Consider the following 13,707-nt stretch of genomic DNA (forward strand, 5'->3'; position numbering starts at 1 on the left):
GCCTGCCAGCGTGAAGCACCGCCCACGGCGGCCTTAAAGAGACAGGCGCCCAGTTGGGGGGAGCCCCTGCAGCGGCTCCGGCCCTGCCGCCCCACGCGGGACGAGGCAGCGCTGGTTTCACCGTGAAAATCCCCAGCAGAGGCAGCTGACGGCCTCACCGCTTCTGCGCGGAGCAAAGGGCTGGAGAAGGAGCAAGGCAGGCCAGTTATTCTCAACCCTACTGCTTTATTCAATAGTCGCTCGTCCTACACAAGTACAAACACAACATGGCCCAAAAGGCTACAAAGTTATACAAAACAAAAAATCTTTATAGTATTGACTGTACAACAGGTGGTAAATTCTTTGCCGTTCCCTATGTGAACCCCAGTTAATCCAGATAGCATCGCGGCCTTGAGCCTCCCTCTCTGCCTTGCAGTTTCCAGGGGTTGACACTCAGTCGCTAACTGTGATTTGCAGAAGCAGAAGCACTCATACCGTTTCGCTGGGGGGGGTTGCGTAGGAAGTTTTTACCAAAACCCTTCAAGAAAAGGTGAAAGAAATCACTTATGGGGGCAGCTACAAACCAGTTAAGATTTCCAGCTTCTTTTCTAAAGTATCATGTTCAGTGGGCTGGACCGTTGTTTCTGTGGTGATCACCTGGTATTATCTGTTACAGAAGAGCTTAATCTGCAGAAAGAGCTTACTCTGCAGAAACTAATAATCTGTTTGGGAATTGGAATAAAGCGACAACTCGGTATTTAAGTTTCAGGCAGATCTGGACTCTGCTCTGAAAAATCCTGTGCTGGCACCTAGAGATCAAGTTAAATGCCCTCCTGTCTTATTATACAGGGTTTCTGAAATAGCTCAAGATTTACATGCTCGTCTGTACAGCGTGCTAAGCATTTAGAAATCACCAAGCAGCAGCCTGCTAACTGGAGAAAGAGAGGCTGTAACATCTTTCCTTCTGTTTATCTGGAAAAGACGTTTTTGCAGCCTTTAAAAATCAAAGCCATTTTTAAATAATTTCAATTCAACGCCAGGAAACTAGAAGCCCCACAGCAAAGGCTGTCTACTGGCCAGGAACTGTTGCTCTCTCCTCCTAGGTTGCCTTCACTGCCAGGATTATCTCTCTCTCTCTCTCACTCCTCCTCACCCAAACCCATTATAAAAAAAAGGTACAATATTTAGTCTGATGGGATTTAAGTTAAAAAATAAAAAGCTGTCCAGTCTTTTTGCTTTATCGCGAGGAGTTTGAGCTGGAGCGGCTGCGATGGCGCCTTCGTCCAGGAGATCTGGATCTTGATCGCCGGCGAACAGGGGATCTGCGCCTAGGAGACCGGGACCTGACAGAGAAGGAGGAGAAAGCGTTCATTAGGAGACAAGGACAGCAGGTTCCAGTCGTTTGTCAGCTCATTGATCAACTTTTCAAAAACACTTTCCCACTCCCCCCAAAAAACCCTCACATACCACAATAAAAGAGCTGCAGCGAAATACAGCCAGCTCCAGAGAGGGAAAAGGCAATTCAAACACTGACTACACAGCAGGAATATTCTGACTACCCTCCCTCTGCTTCAGGAACTTGAAAGAATGTGTAATATTCAAAGAACAGACAAGAATCTTGTCTTGTTTCTCGAGCAAAATGAGCTCAAGTTCACTCTACATCATTTCTCCTTCACCTGGAAGGTCAGCTTTGAGTCCTGCAATGCAGTGATATTCAGGGAGAGAATTTACATGAGCCCTTTCAAATCACAGGGACCTTTCTTAGAGGAAGTCTAACTCTAAAGAAATAGTTAAGCTTCAAGCTCTTCTGTACTACAATCAATCTGTACAGCCATCAGTACGACACCAAGGTTCCAGGCACAGAATATTAACAGAGCCTGAACAGGTTAATAAAAGTTACACTAGGGAAGAAAGCAAACAACGAGGGATCCACCAAATTTAGCGTCTGCCAGACCCTGGTAAAAGGCATGTTTAAAGGAGGACCAACAGGCAGCGGACCTTGTGCCATGCTGACCAGTTGTCATTTTTCGTAAGTTTGTAAGCCGTTCGGCAATAAAGTGGCTCAAACAGGAGCTGCTTTTACTAGTGACAAGAGTTTAAGCAGATATCCAAGGAGCCCATCTAGATGCTGAGGTAGACTCCGAAAGACTTATCTGAGCACGTTCAGGCAACCCTGAGTCACGCAACGGGTGCATGCATGTCAGGTCCCATCTTGGGGTCAGCGTACTCTGCTCCCTGATGCAGAACGACTGCTTTTTGGTCACGTGCCCGTTCACAGAAATAAGGGAGGGAGGTGGAAGGGCTTCAGAAAGCAAGTGGCTGGAGCAGGCTGCCAAAAGCATTCTGCCAGCCAGAAGTCCATTCCCACTTCACCTCAAAGCATTTATGCAGAAGGGACTCCAGGGAACAGCTGGAAAGCATCTGACATTTCCGACACTGCATTCAGGGTGTAGACCAGAGCAGGTCACCCTGGCCCTGAGGACTGAAGTAGTACAATCCAGGCTTGACTGAACCCAAAAAGTGCTACTGTCATTTGGAGGGGAAAGTCAAGTCCAACAGGATGGAATTGTCCCCATGCCGAGTCTTTCACCAGTAACATGTTACACTGAGAAGGAAATGCAAGTTGTCACAGCTCTCACCTTCTCCTCATGCGAGGGGGTGACCTGCGCCACATTGGTGGTGGCGGCAGCATCCTCCTGGGCGGGCTAAAGCGCCTGGGAGGCGGCCGAGGTCGTGGTGCCAGCACAGCTGTGGCAGTGATCTCCTGACCATCGATCTGGCCTTTTTAGGGAATCACAGAAACAGGAAGAAGTAAGTATTTTCCAACACTAACATCTACACATCACATTACTGCAACTCACAGCCTGCTCACAAGCAACTTAAGCATGAATCAGCTCACAGTCTTATTTCCATACCCGCTCAGTGGTTATTTTGACAAACTCCACAGACATACTAGACTTCTTAATCTAATATCCCATAAAATTGCAGTTCACATGTTAACCAGGAAAGATTTTCACAGAAATGTAAAGAATTCTATTACTGTTTGTTTTGAAAAAACTCAGTTTTAATAGTTCTCTGATGTTTTGGATCTGTCCTGAACCACGCAAAAGCCAAAGCCCTTTGGGCTGAAAACAGAATTTCAGATCAGTTCCCAAAGGCTTCCCCATCACCTCTAACTCATTTTCAGATCAAACTCGATCTGCTCCAAAGATTTTTAAAAACACCCAGCCTGCTGGCAGCTTTGATACCTACCTCCATCCATGTGTTTCAGGGCTTTCTCAGCATCATCTGGGTTCTCAAACTCCACATAAGCATAACCTTTAGAGAGGTGTGGATTTAGCCTGTCAACTGGCATGTCAATCATTTTAATCTTTCCATAAGTGGAAAAAATTTCCATGATGTGATCCTGCAGAGAAACAGCGAATCTTAAGGACATAGAGCACACTTACTGACCAGGCCTGGTGGGCACAGAGCAGTAAACCCAAGCTGTACACAGCACTAGATCAGCTTTAAATCAATGCCACCATCAGCAAGAGACAGATTTCATTGGCCAGATGTGGAAAGGATCACCACTGCTTTCTCCACTGTTGCCTATTCAGTTCCTCCTCAGCTTGTTCCAAACCTTCAGTTCCAGCAGCATTACTGCTACAAAAACACAACTAGTGTAAAAATCCTCTTGAGTACCTGAAAAGGGAACTTATACCCTCAATTGAAAACTTAATATTTTTTAAAAACACATCATTTTTTCAGCACCCTAAACCTCTTAAGACCTTTAAACTACATTCTAGCAAAGACAACTCAAGCCAGCCCAGCTCTCTTCAGATCCTTTATCAAGGACCTCCAGATATCCTTAATGCCTCCAAGGTCATTTCAGCTATTGTCCCAACTTCTACAGTTTTCTTCCTAGTAAGACGAGATACAAGGTCTGGGATACTGACAAAGCAGACAGACTTCTTAAGCACTACAGTCTCAAAAGCCCACACTGTATCTGACTCAGTAAAATACTACCAAAATTTTCCTCACTGATCAATTCGGACACAAACCAAGAATTTCCAACAGCAGTACCTTGGCAGCACTCTAGCAACAAAAAAGTTTCGAGAGCTTTAAGAGAGTCACGCGTCCTCACAGAAGATAGGCAAGCTCGATATTGCAGGGGAGCGCACCATTACCTTGGTCACGTTTCTAGTGAGCCTTCCAACATGCACTTTTGTAGGTCTGGGTGATGGGCTCCGCCTCTTCCGCTCCTTTTCATCTCTCTTGGGTGGCTTGGACCTGATTTTGACAACAGAAAATGTTTAGGGTTTTCAGGGAGCATGCAAGACAAAACCATTATCACATGATAAAGAAGTACCATTTTTCTTGGGAGGGCATCTTTTTTCTTAAGAAGTTACGGGTTAGAAAGTGCTGGGGTGGTGGTGGGGGTGTTCCACTTAGAAACACTTCAGGACTTGCATTTGCCTTGTCTGCTTTTGCTTTAGAACCTTCTGGAATTTTAGAGCCTTTTTGTGTGAGTTTTCAACTTTACTGCAACTAGGGTAACAAACACGAAATTTAGCAAACATTTCTTCAAAGCTGTTGGCCACAGTTGAAGAATTTCCCAGTTGTTAAAATAAGAAACACTCTTCACCTCAACAATTAAAGAGGCAAAACAAGGACATCAACATCAAAGCATACCACAACCAGGCAAATTAATGAATTCGATGTTTCGTGTTTCTGTATCTTCCGTTCACTACAGAGGTCCAGAAACATCACAGTTAAAAAAACCTATTTAAGTAGCTGCCTATCACAATTTCTTTGTAGTTTAAAAAAAATAATAATCTGGAATGTAATTTTAATCTGTAAAAAATTCAGTATGCAGAAAATTTATATTTATGCTTCTTCCTAATCTTATGTCTGTAAATTGAGTGATACACTAAAAAACCACACTGGCTTCTAATACTTCAGTAGATTTTATCAGCCTTCAGCACCTTACCTACAGAATTATCCAAAGGAAAAACTGTATGGACATTAACATAGTTTGATTCCTACCCTTACAGGGAAATTATTCCCTTGCCCCCCTTTCCATTTTATTTTTTTATACATAAGAGTATACATATACACATATACACTATTTTCATCCCTGACTTTTCTGTTAGCCTTGGCTGTAATTTACAGAAACTGAAGAGCTTTACTCTCATCTAGTGCCCATACAGTCCCATGCTATTAGGGAAACATTGATTAAAACTGCCTCTACAAAACATAGTATTTAAAATTACTCTTTAAAATGAGATTTTTAATCTCTCTTCCTACAGGGTATGTGTCTTGATTGTAAGCAAAAGGAGCACGCCCATTTTAACAAAATTCAGATCTCTAAGCTAGGGAGAAAGCAAACGGCCCTCAGAAAAAAACCAACTCTGATCACAGTCTTGTATTCTACATGGATATTAACCTGCTATCTGGCAATTCCTAGAAGGCAAACAAAACTCACTTGGAGCGAGAGCGTCTCCTGTTGTCATGTCTCCGTCGAGAGGGACTTGGAGATCCAGAGGAGCTGCTGGAACTGGAACTGCGTGAGGTGCTGGAGCTCCCGGAGCGGCTTGAGGCAGAAGAGGAGCTAGAGCCACTGCTAGAACCAGTGCTGGAACTGGACCCTGAACTGGAAGTTGAGCTGGAACGGGATCTGTTGGGGAAGGGCATGAATAAAAATAGGTGGAGTGAATGGCTGAAAAACTTCTGATAATTAAGGAGAGAGCAACTGTGAGTTAGAACAACGAAAACTGACGCTCCATAGCTCACTAGACAGCCAAAGGAAATTCATACCTAAAAAAATAAAACCCTTAAGTTAGACAAAACTGCACTGTGACTAACACAACGCAAGCTTTCACAAGTCCATGACACAGGGAATGAACCGTACCAGAAATCAAGCTGGTGGTTTCTGAAAACACTGTAATTTGTTACTGCCTGCAAAAGTAACTACCTGGTACTGCTGCTCCCACTGGAAGCACTGCGTCTTTTGCGTGTCTTGTCTCGACCACGATCCTTTTCACCCGATTCCTTAGCGGCTGCTTTATCCTTGGACCGGTCCTTTGATTTCTCTTCAGACCTATCCTTGCGCTTGGTTGGTGAGGGAGCCCTTCAAGAACAAATTGCAGAAGACGTTGTTTAATATAGAAAAACACAAACAACAAAAACCCCACACCCAAGCAAAGAACAAAACAGCAACACAAAACATTGAACTGCAAATGTAACTCAAGATCACCATATCTGCAGAGTTAAAGCATTAGGCAAGTTTGGACTTTTTAGAAAAAGGAAAATAGTTTACATTACAGAGCAGCTTTGAGGAAGACAGCTATAGCATACAGAAATTCACGCAGAAAGCGGTACATTTCCAACTCCTCACCCTCACTGGGAGAGCCCTAGTACCCTATAACATCCCCACTTTTGTTAAGCCTAGAAAATTCGGACAGAATGATTACCTAGTGTTGGATTTTTTATTATTTTCTTTGAGTCCTAGCAAACTCTTCTTTTTCAATCCTGATAACTCCATTTCCCCTTCGGAGGCGTCCAAAGCAGCACCGAATGGGCCTCACTTATCTCAAATCTCACTTCTAACTCCTCGATTCTGAGAACCGATCCCTAATCGAGTGCAATAAACTCCAAAGAACAGCCTAGTGACAAGATAAAAGGGTTTAGAAACAAGAAATTAACAGATAGGCATAAAACAACAAACCCGCTTTGCAACAATGGCAGCACACTGGGCATCAACTGACTTCTACAGAGTACTTCAGTTCCACGTACTAGTACACGGCCCTTAACAGCCAGCCTCTGTGCCTGCTCACATCGGCACTGTCTGCCTCATGTAAAAGTCTGCATCCATGTTTAAAGCTATCATTTTGACATTCACGAAAGTACAAAGGACCTTAATTATTCAACCAAAAAAACATCAGACAGAGGACATCCATTTTCTCTGCAAGATGTACGTGCAGCTCATGCCTTTTGACAACAGCCTTGTCTCCAGGGGAGTAAGCACTGGTTTTGTCCAAAGCCAATTTGTGACATACAGCATATATTTGTCAGGAAGAAAGAGGTGTTGAGAACAAACCCCCCACTAAAATATGACTGATTTCAGCCTCAAGCTGCTTCCAAAGCTCTGTCAGCCTTGGAAAGACCAGATTAAAGGGCCCAGTTTGCTGCACTGCTGCAACAGCAGATTCTACTTTAACTTCTTAGCAGAAAGTCTAAACTGGATTCTGACCTCATCTAGCCCAAATCAGTTCCCTCTTTACACTAGATCCAAAGAAGACAAATTTAACACCCACTATTTAACACTGAAATACTGGGCATTAGTTGAATTCCAGAAGTTTCCCATGAGAAGGCTGCATCCATCACATATTCTGTGATGTCTAAACGCGTTGCTGCATTTTGACCATTCCACGTAGATTGCTTAACAGCATTACAAAGCTGCCTCCAATGTATGTTTAAATAACCACTAAAAGAGTGTGGCAGATTTGATTTGGTGTAACACCCATTATCTACCTGTGAATGAAACATTCGGGAAATGGAAGAGTGGGCACAAGCATGTCTGAATTGCCAGGCTTATCTGAAGTGGCATTGAATATTCGCAGTACGGCATGATGTTGGAAACGTCTCCATCTCCACATGCATCGCAGGCAAAATTAGTTAGCAAGAAAAAAAATCTGTCCAGCCCAACAGTCTTGTTGCTTCTATGCATTTGGCATCAGGTTCTGATAAGCAATTTATTCTCTAAATTGCCATTAAATTTATGTTTGGGAAGAGATCACTTCTGAACAGCTGAGCTTGCTTTCCTGATTTTCTGCCTTAGTTTTCCCTAATACGACTACGCCAAAACCCAACACAAACGAACATTCACAAACGCAGCTCTCTGCAGATCCAGAAGTCAGGAAACACTCATGCCTGTTTGCATGGAGAACAGGAAACCCACCGCACAAGTGTGACACTGGCAGGGCTTGTTGGGAGAAGAAATATCTTCTCTAACACCAGTGGCAGTAAGGAGGCAGTCCATAGGTGCTGCAAAGGTGACTAAGGAAAGCCAACCTGTGTATGTCATTCAGCTGTGTGACATTTCTAACTAGCTCTATGCCTCTAGTGCAAAGTGTGAGGGGTTGCAGTTCAAAAATTGAAAGCCACTGCCTGAGACCAGCTGACTCACTTGGAAGAACAGAACACACAAGTTTCTGGCCTCACAAGACCAAAAACCTTGACACTTTTCCTTTCCCACCTTCCTTCTCCTAAACATACCATAGTCAGATTTGTGTTATCTCTTCCTACACACCGGCTTCTCTTGCATCTGGTGACTATCACAGTGATGATGCTCAGCCATGCAAAACTATCTATTATCGCCTGATAGCTGGCTCTGGTTTAACCCATACTGGAAGGAAGGAAGGGAGAGAGCCCAGATGAAGACCAGCACACACTTTGCTGTTATCCACCCTGCTGCTGGAGCAGTAGGTAATAATTCAGTTAAACAGCTACCACTCTGGCACCACTCCTCAGGACAGGCACTTACTAGACAAATTAGCCACATGATGTTCATACATCCCGCAAGCTTCCATATGACAGTACATGCACCATTTAAGCAGCCTCCAAACTAACCAGCGCTTTCTCTCCATCAAAACATATGTACCATTCTCCAGAATGCCACTTGCCTAGCTTACTTCAGCTGGAAACCTCAGCCTAAGAGACATGGCCTGTATGTGTTCAGACATTCACTGGAAGACGTGGAAAGAAGAAAAATCACGGTCCTCACACGAGAGTGTATAACAACGCATTTCTAAGCGACATGCTTCTTTCCTACAATCAAAAAACCTCTCAATCCCTAATGAGTCAGTGTTTTGGCAGCACCCACCCCAAACCAGAAAGTCTAAGAGCAATCTACACAGGCTAAATATTCATTTCACACACACACACCTCTCTGCTTTAAAGAGTTGATTTGCACTCCTAGAGAGCTGCAATTCTGTAGCAAAGGAAGCAAACTCAGCTCTCCCCCGGACTTCCTGCACGACTACAGGCAAGTCCTTTAATGGCGGTTTGCTTCAGATCCTCATTTGTAAAATGGGGAAAAGATTTCCTCGTGTGAGGAGAGGGTTCAACGCTCGGCAGTTCTTTGCAAAGTTACGGCCGCTCGCCCAAGCTAACTACAGCGAGCAGGGCCGGAGGAGCGCAGGGGCAGCCAGCTCCGCGTCCCGGTTCGCACGCCATGGGGTACGTTACGGCGCCGGGCGGACCGAGGGCTTGTCGCTGCTGACCGCACCGTACGTGTTGCCATACTATGAGCGAAGCCAAGGCGCGGGCTGAGGAACAGGGAGAGAAAAGCACAGACCAAGCACAGAGTCGGTTCAGAGCAGAGCCCGCACCCCGGGGCCCGCGCCGCCCGGCGCCTCCGCCAGGCCCGGCGCCGCCGGCCGGCCCGCCCGCCCCCGGGCCCGCACAGCGCTCCTCCTCCCGCCGCCCCGGCCGCGGGGAGCGCCGAGACCCTCCCCCCGCCCCGACTCCCCTCCAGGCCCCGGCCCGGCCCCGCCCGGCCCCTCCCCGGCCCGAACTTCCTCCCTCCCTCCTTCCCTCCCCGCCCCCGGGCTCGGTAGGCCGCGGCGCCGAGGCCCCATCCCTGACCGTCGCCCCGCCATCTCCTCCTCGGCGGCTTCGGCGCGTTCCCCTCGGCACCCCCGCGCGGCGACGGGGCCGCTCCGCGCCGCGGCCGGGCCGGATGGACGCCGATCCCCCGCGGCCCCAGCCCCCGCCCTGGCCCCACTCACATCCTCGGCGCCCGCCACAGCCGCCGCTCCGGGCCCGTCGCACGCGATACACGCAGCGCGGGCGGGAACGGGCGCCGCGCGGCGCGCGCCGATGGCGTCACGGGCTGGCGGGAGGGGGTTAAAGGGACAGGGAGAGCGTGTCGGTCAGTCAGTCAGTCAGGGTGTCCTTGGGGGTGAGGAGGGGGGCGGGTCAGTCAGCAGGCGGAGAGGAGAGGAGAGGAGAGGAGAGGAGAGGAGAGGAGAGGAGAGGAGAGGAGAGGAGAGGAGAGGAGAGGAGAGAGGAGAGGAGAGGAGAGGAGAGGAGAGGGAGAGGAGAGGAGAGGAGAGGAGAGGAGAGGAGAGGAGAGGAGAGGAGAGGAGAGGAGAGGAGAGGAGAGGAGAGGAGAGGAGAGGAGAGGAGAGGAGAGGAGAGGAGGAGAGGAGAGGAGAGGAGAGGAGAGGAGAGGAGAGAGAGGAGAGGAGAGGAGAGGAGAGGAGAGGAGAGGAGGAGGAGAGGAGAGGAGAGGAGAGGAGGAGGAGAGGAGAGGAGAGGAGAGGAGAGAGAGGAGAGGAGAGGAGAGGAGAGGAGAGGAGGAGAGGAGAGGAGAGGAGGAGAGGAGAGGAGAGGAAGTGCATTACTGCAGAGAGAGAGAAATCAATTGCTCATCAGAGAGCTCCGGTGCTAATGGGCTGTGGCCATGACGGTCAAAGGACACCGAGTGGCAGGACGAGCTCTGCAGCTGGAAATGTCTGATCCCATTTATCAGAGCACTCCATGTTTGCCCAGGCTAGAGGTGCCTCAGCTCGGTGGGTGCCAGCCCCCTTCATCCAGGGGTGTCTGACCTGGGCAGCCCCGTGGAATGGTGAGCAATTAGTCCTGTTCGTACTGGGCTTGCTTGTCTGATTTTTGCAGCTGCACTTATTGGTGTAATAAAAGTTGTTAAGTCTTCCCACAAATGTTGTCCTGCTTAATAATAATATTAATAGCCAGGGCTTCAGCTCTTGACTTTCTGTAAGCAACAACCCAGCAAGCTGCAGGCCTTCACTGGTAGATGCTGGGCGCAGTGTCGTGTCCAGGCTGCAGAGTCACAACACACGAGTCTCTAATTTGAGGTTGTGGCAGACGTGTCCTCTCAGGGGACAAGGAGCAGAAAGGGACGAGTACCACTGAGAGGGGGCTCACCTGCCGCCTGGCTTGCAGAAGTGCAAGAAAAACATGAAAAAAAGAATTAAAGACTTGAGATGGAGCATCATCCAGCGGCGTTTAATAAATCCAACAATTTGTGTGGGAAGGACGTTTTGTGTATTTTTTTTCTCTGCCAAAACATGTGCTGTGAACTTAGAAGGAAATTTGCCGTCCACCTGGAGGCATGGACCTTCTGACCTGGTCACATTGGATCGCAGCTGTACTGGCTGCCCACCCTCTGACTTCAAGTGAGCAAAGTCAGAAGTGTACTTTGACACCATTCCTCATGCAGGGCCTTAAATGTGACAAACCTCTCCAAGAAGCAGGCGTGCTAGTCAGCTGAAGTGCGATCATAGGCATTTTTGTTAAACTCTTTAAGATTTGAATCCTTGTGCTCCTCTGTGAAAGGAAGGCAGCTCTACCTCCTGAACGCAGTGTAGGGATATGTCCTACCTCCCTGCAGAATGTGAGCGAGAACAGGGCAGGTGTCTGTAAGATCATGTGTGGCAAGGAGAAGAATCGGTTTATTTTCTGCTGCAAAACCAAGGAGATAGTACATGAAAGTAGCCATGGGCAGGTTCAGAAAAAAACAAAAGGAGGTTGTTCTTCACACAACATCTTGCCAAAGGGCAGATTTCCCTGCCATAGGGTGTTCTAGCCTACTAAAAGTTTACATGGGTTCAGACAGAAACTGGACTATACCTGGACTGTCATGATGACCTTAGAATCACAGAATCGTTCAGGTTGGAAAAGACCTTTAAGATCATCAAGTCCAACCGTTAACCCAACACTGCCAAGCCCACCACTAAACCATGTCCCCAGTCACCACATCTACACATCTGTTAAATCCCTCCAGGGACGGTGACTCCACCACTTCCCTGGGCAGCCTGTTCCAATGCTTGACCACTCTTTCGGTGAAGAAATTTTCCCTAATCTCCAATCTAAACCTCCCCTGGCACAATTTGAGGCCGTTTCCTCTTGTCCTATCGCTTGTTACTTGGGAGAAGAGACCGACCCCCACCTGGCTACACCCTCCTTCCAGGTAGTTGCAGAGACCGATCAGGTCTCCCCTCAGCCTCCTCTTCTCCAGACTAAACACCCCCAGTTCCCTCAGCCGCTCCTCATCAGACTTGTGCTCCAGACCCTTCACCACTTCGTTGCCCTTCTCTGGACACACTCCAGCACCTCAATGTCCTTCTGGCAGTGAGGGGCCCAGAACTGAACCCAGCACTTGAGGTGCAGCCTCACCAGAGCCGAGTACAGGGGAATGATCACTGCCCTGGTCCTGCTGGCCGCACTATTCCTGATAACAGCCAGGGTGCTGGTGGCCTTCTTGGAAAGTCTCTCTGCTGCACTGGGGGTAGCGCACTTTGGGAAGTGCTACTATGTGCTGGCACTGCTTTGATATTGCCCTGCTGGAGACGGGGTGCTGACCCAGAGGAACCTATGGGCTGACCCAGCACGGCTGCTGTTCTCTCTTCTTCCAACTCACTTGTTAGACATGGAAATTTAAATACTGTAGCTTTAATTCTTGAGTTTTATGGTGCTTTATTAAGATCTTCAGCCCATTTTTGAACTGCCCGTTTTTGTGTTAACCATTTTTGTCCATATTTGGAGTAACCACTGAGCAAAGGAATACTTAATGAATGTGCCCATTAGATAACAACTGCAGCCACAGTTGGAGAGCAAGACATGATACATCCGAACCTCTCCTATACCACATTTGAGCTGCAAATCTGAAAATCTTTATGAAAGATGGCAAGTACCACTATCTTGATTCAATAAATGGCAATATGGACTAAAGATTAGGCCTCAAAAAGATAAGCCAGAAGTCTCAGCCTGCCTTACCTGCAGGACCTCCGGCTTTCAGCCGATTGCACTGCTCAGTGACAGCCCTTTAGTGCTCTGTCCCAATCTAGCCTCCATCCCAAGTACTACCGCAGAGAGAAGGTCCCACGGGAGAGGCTGTGCTTCCATGGGCAGGAGGCCTGGAGGCCAGGCTTGTTCCCACTCCTCTGTGCTCACTGCTGTTAGGCTCAGGGCACAATGTTTAAAATTTTCATCTCTCTCAGCTGTAGTAAAGCCGTAGTGGCTGGCTGATCCCAAAGCCATGCACACACTTATTCTCATAATGGCTCTCATTTCTCCAGGAGTGGTCAGGTGAGTTCACTGAACAGGCAGGAAGGTAATACTACTGTGAAAAAAAGGAATTTTCCTGCCAGCCCTCCCGCAGAGCTGTGAGCCGCAGGGCCAGCCCCAGGACGGTGGTGGCAGGGTGCCGGGGGGCTGATCTCTCGGTGGCTGCTAGCAGTCAGCAGGACTAAGCCTTAAGGCCAAGCCTGAGCAAGAAAAGACATTTAAATGTCTCATCTGGGGGCACAAGCAGAAGTGAGAGCAGCTCAGAGCACATGTCCGCTTCAGTTTCAGAGTGAACAGCACCGCTGGGACATTCTGCTCCATGCCAGCAGCTCAGCCTGGCGCACGGCAGCCGACCACCACCGCTGCAGTCCTGTGCAAGGAGCTGGTGCTTCCAGGTCAGGACAGGACCCCTGGGGATGGCACCACTGCCTCCTGTGGGGTTTCTCCGCCATCCTCTGACACAGGGGCAACCAGCCACATCCAAGCTGTGGTCTAGGATGGGATGGATGGCAGGTCTGCGCCCTGGGGCTGCGAACGTGATGTGGCTCCTCATGGTCCTGAAGCAAGGCTGCCCCGAAAGGGTTAAGAGGAGGGCTCCTCCCTCCCAGTACATAAGTCTCCTCCTGGGTGACCTTCCCGGCAGCCTTTGCT

The 13,707-nt window shown here is 48.2% G+C and overlaps 1 protein-coding gene across 4 annotated transcripts; it reads right to left on the bottom strand.

Moving 5' to 3' along the window:
* Nucleotides 1-208: 208 nt before the first annotated feature.
* Nucleotides 209-9,840, bottom strand: RNPS1 (RNA binding protein with serine rich domain 1). Of its 4 annotated transcripts, XM_054843281.1 has the most exons (9): nucleotides 9,753-9,812; nucleotides 8,908-9,290; nucleotides 6,435-6,626; nucleotides 5,936-6,091; nucleotides 5,447-5,638; nucleotides 4,149-4,251; nucleotides 3,232-3,385; nucleotides 2,619-2,760; nucleotides 209-1,322 (listed from the first exon to the last, which is right to left on the bottom strand). In XM_054843281.1, exons 3-9 carry the CDS (start codon nucleotides 6,503-6,505, stop codon nucleotides 1,217-1,219), a joined length of 924 nt encoding a protein of 307 aa, XP_054699256.1. In that variant the 5' UTR covers nucleotides 6,506-6,626; nucleotides 8,908-9,290; nucleotides 9,753-9,812; the 3' UTR covers nucleotides 209-1,216. The 4 variants fall into 4 exon arrangements, with proteins under 4 accessions (XP_054699256.1, XP_054699257.1, XP_054699259.1 ...); XM_054843282.1 differs by lacking the exon at nucleotides 8,908-9,290 and having other exon boundaries at nucleotides 9,753-9,840; XM_054843284.1 differs by lacking the exons at nucleotides 6,435-6,626; nucleotides 8,908-9,290 and having other exon boundaries at nucleotides 9,753-9,833.
* Between the last annotated feature and the right edge of the window lie 3,867 nt (nucleotides 9,841-13,707).

Source organism: Grus americana, chromosome 15 (genome assembly GCF_028858705.1).
Source record: "Grus americana isolate bGruAme1 chromosome 15, bGruAme1.mat, whole genome shotgun sequence".
Classification (NCBI taxonomy): domain Eukaryota; kingdom Metazoa; phylum Chordata; class Aves; order Gruiformes; family Gruidae; genus Grus; species Grus americana.

What these genes read in the sequence shown, in the direction of transcription:
- RNPS1 (XM_054843282.1), bottom strand. Translation starts at nt 6,505, where the DNA reads ATGGAGTTATCAGGATTGAAAAAGAAGAGTTTGCTAGGACTCAAAGAA. An exon ending in AATAAAAAATCCAACACTAG is followed by an intron (nt 6,092 to 6,434) that starts GTAATCATTCTG and finishes TTGTTCTTGAAG; the next exon opens with GGCTCCCTCACCAACCAAGC. An exon ending in AGTGGGAGCAGCAGTACCAG is followed by an intron (nt 5,639 to 5,935) that starts GTAGTTACTTTT and finishes CTTCCCCAACAG; the next exon opens with ATCCCGTTCCAGCTCAACTT.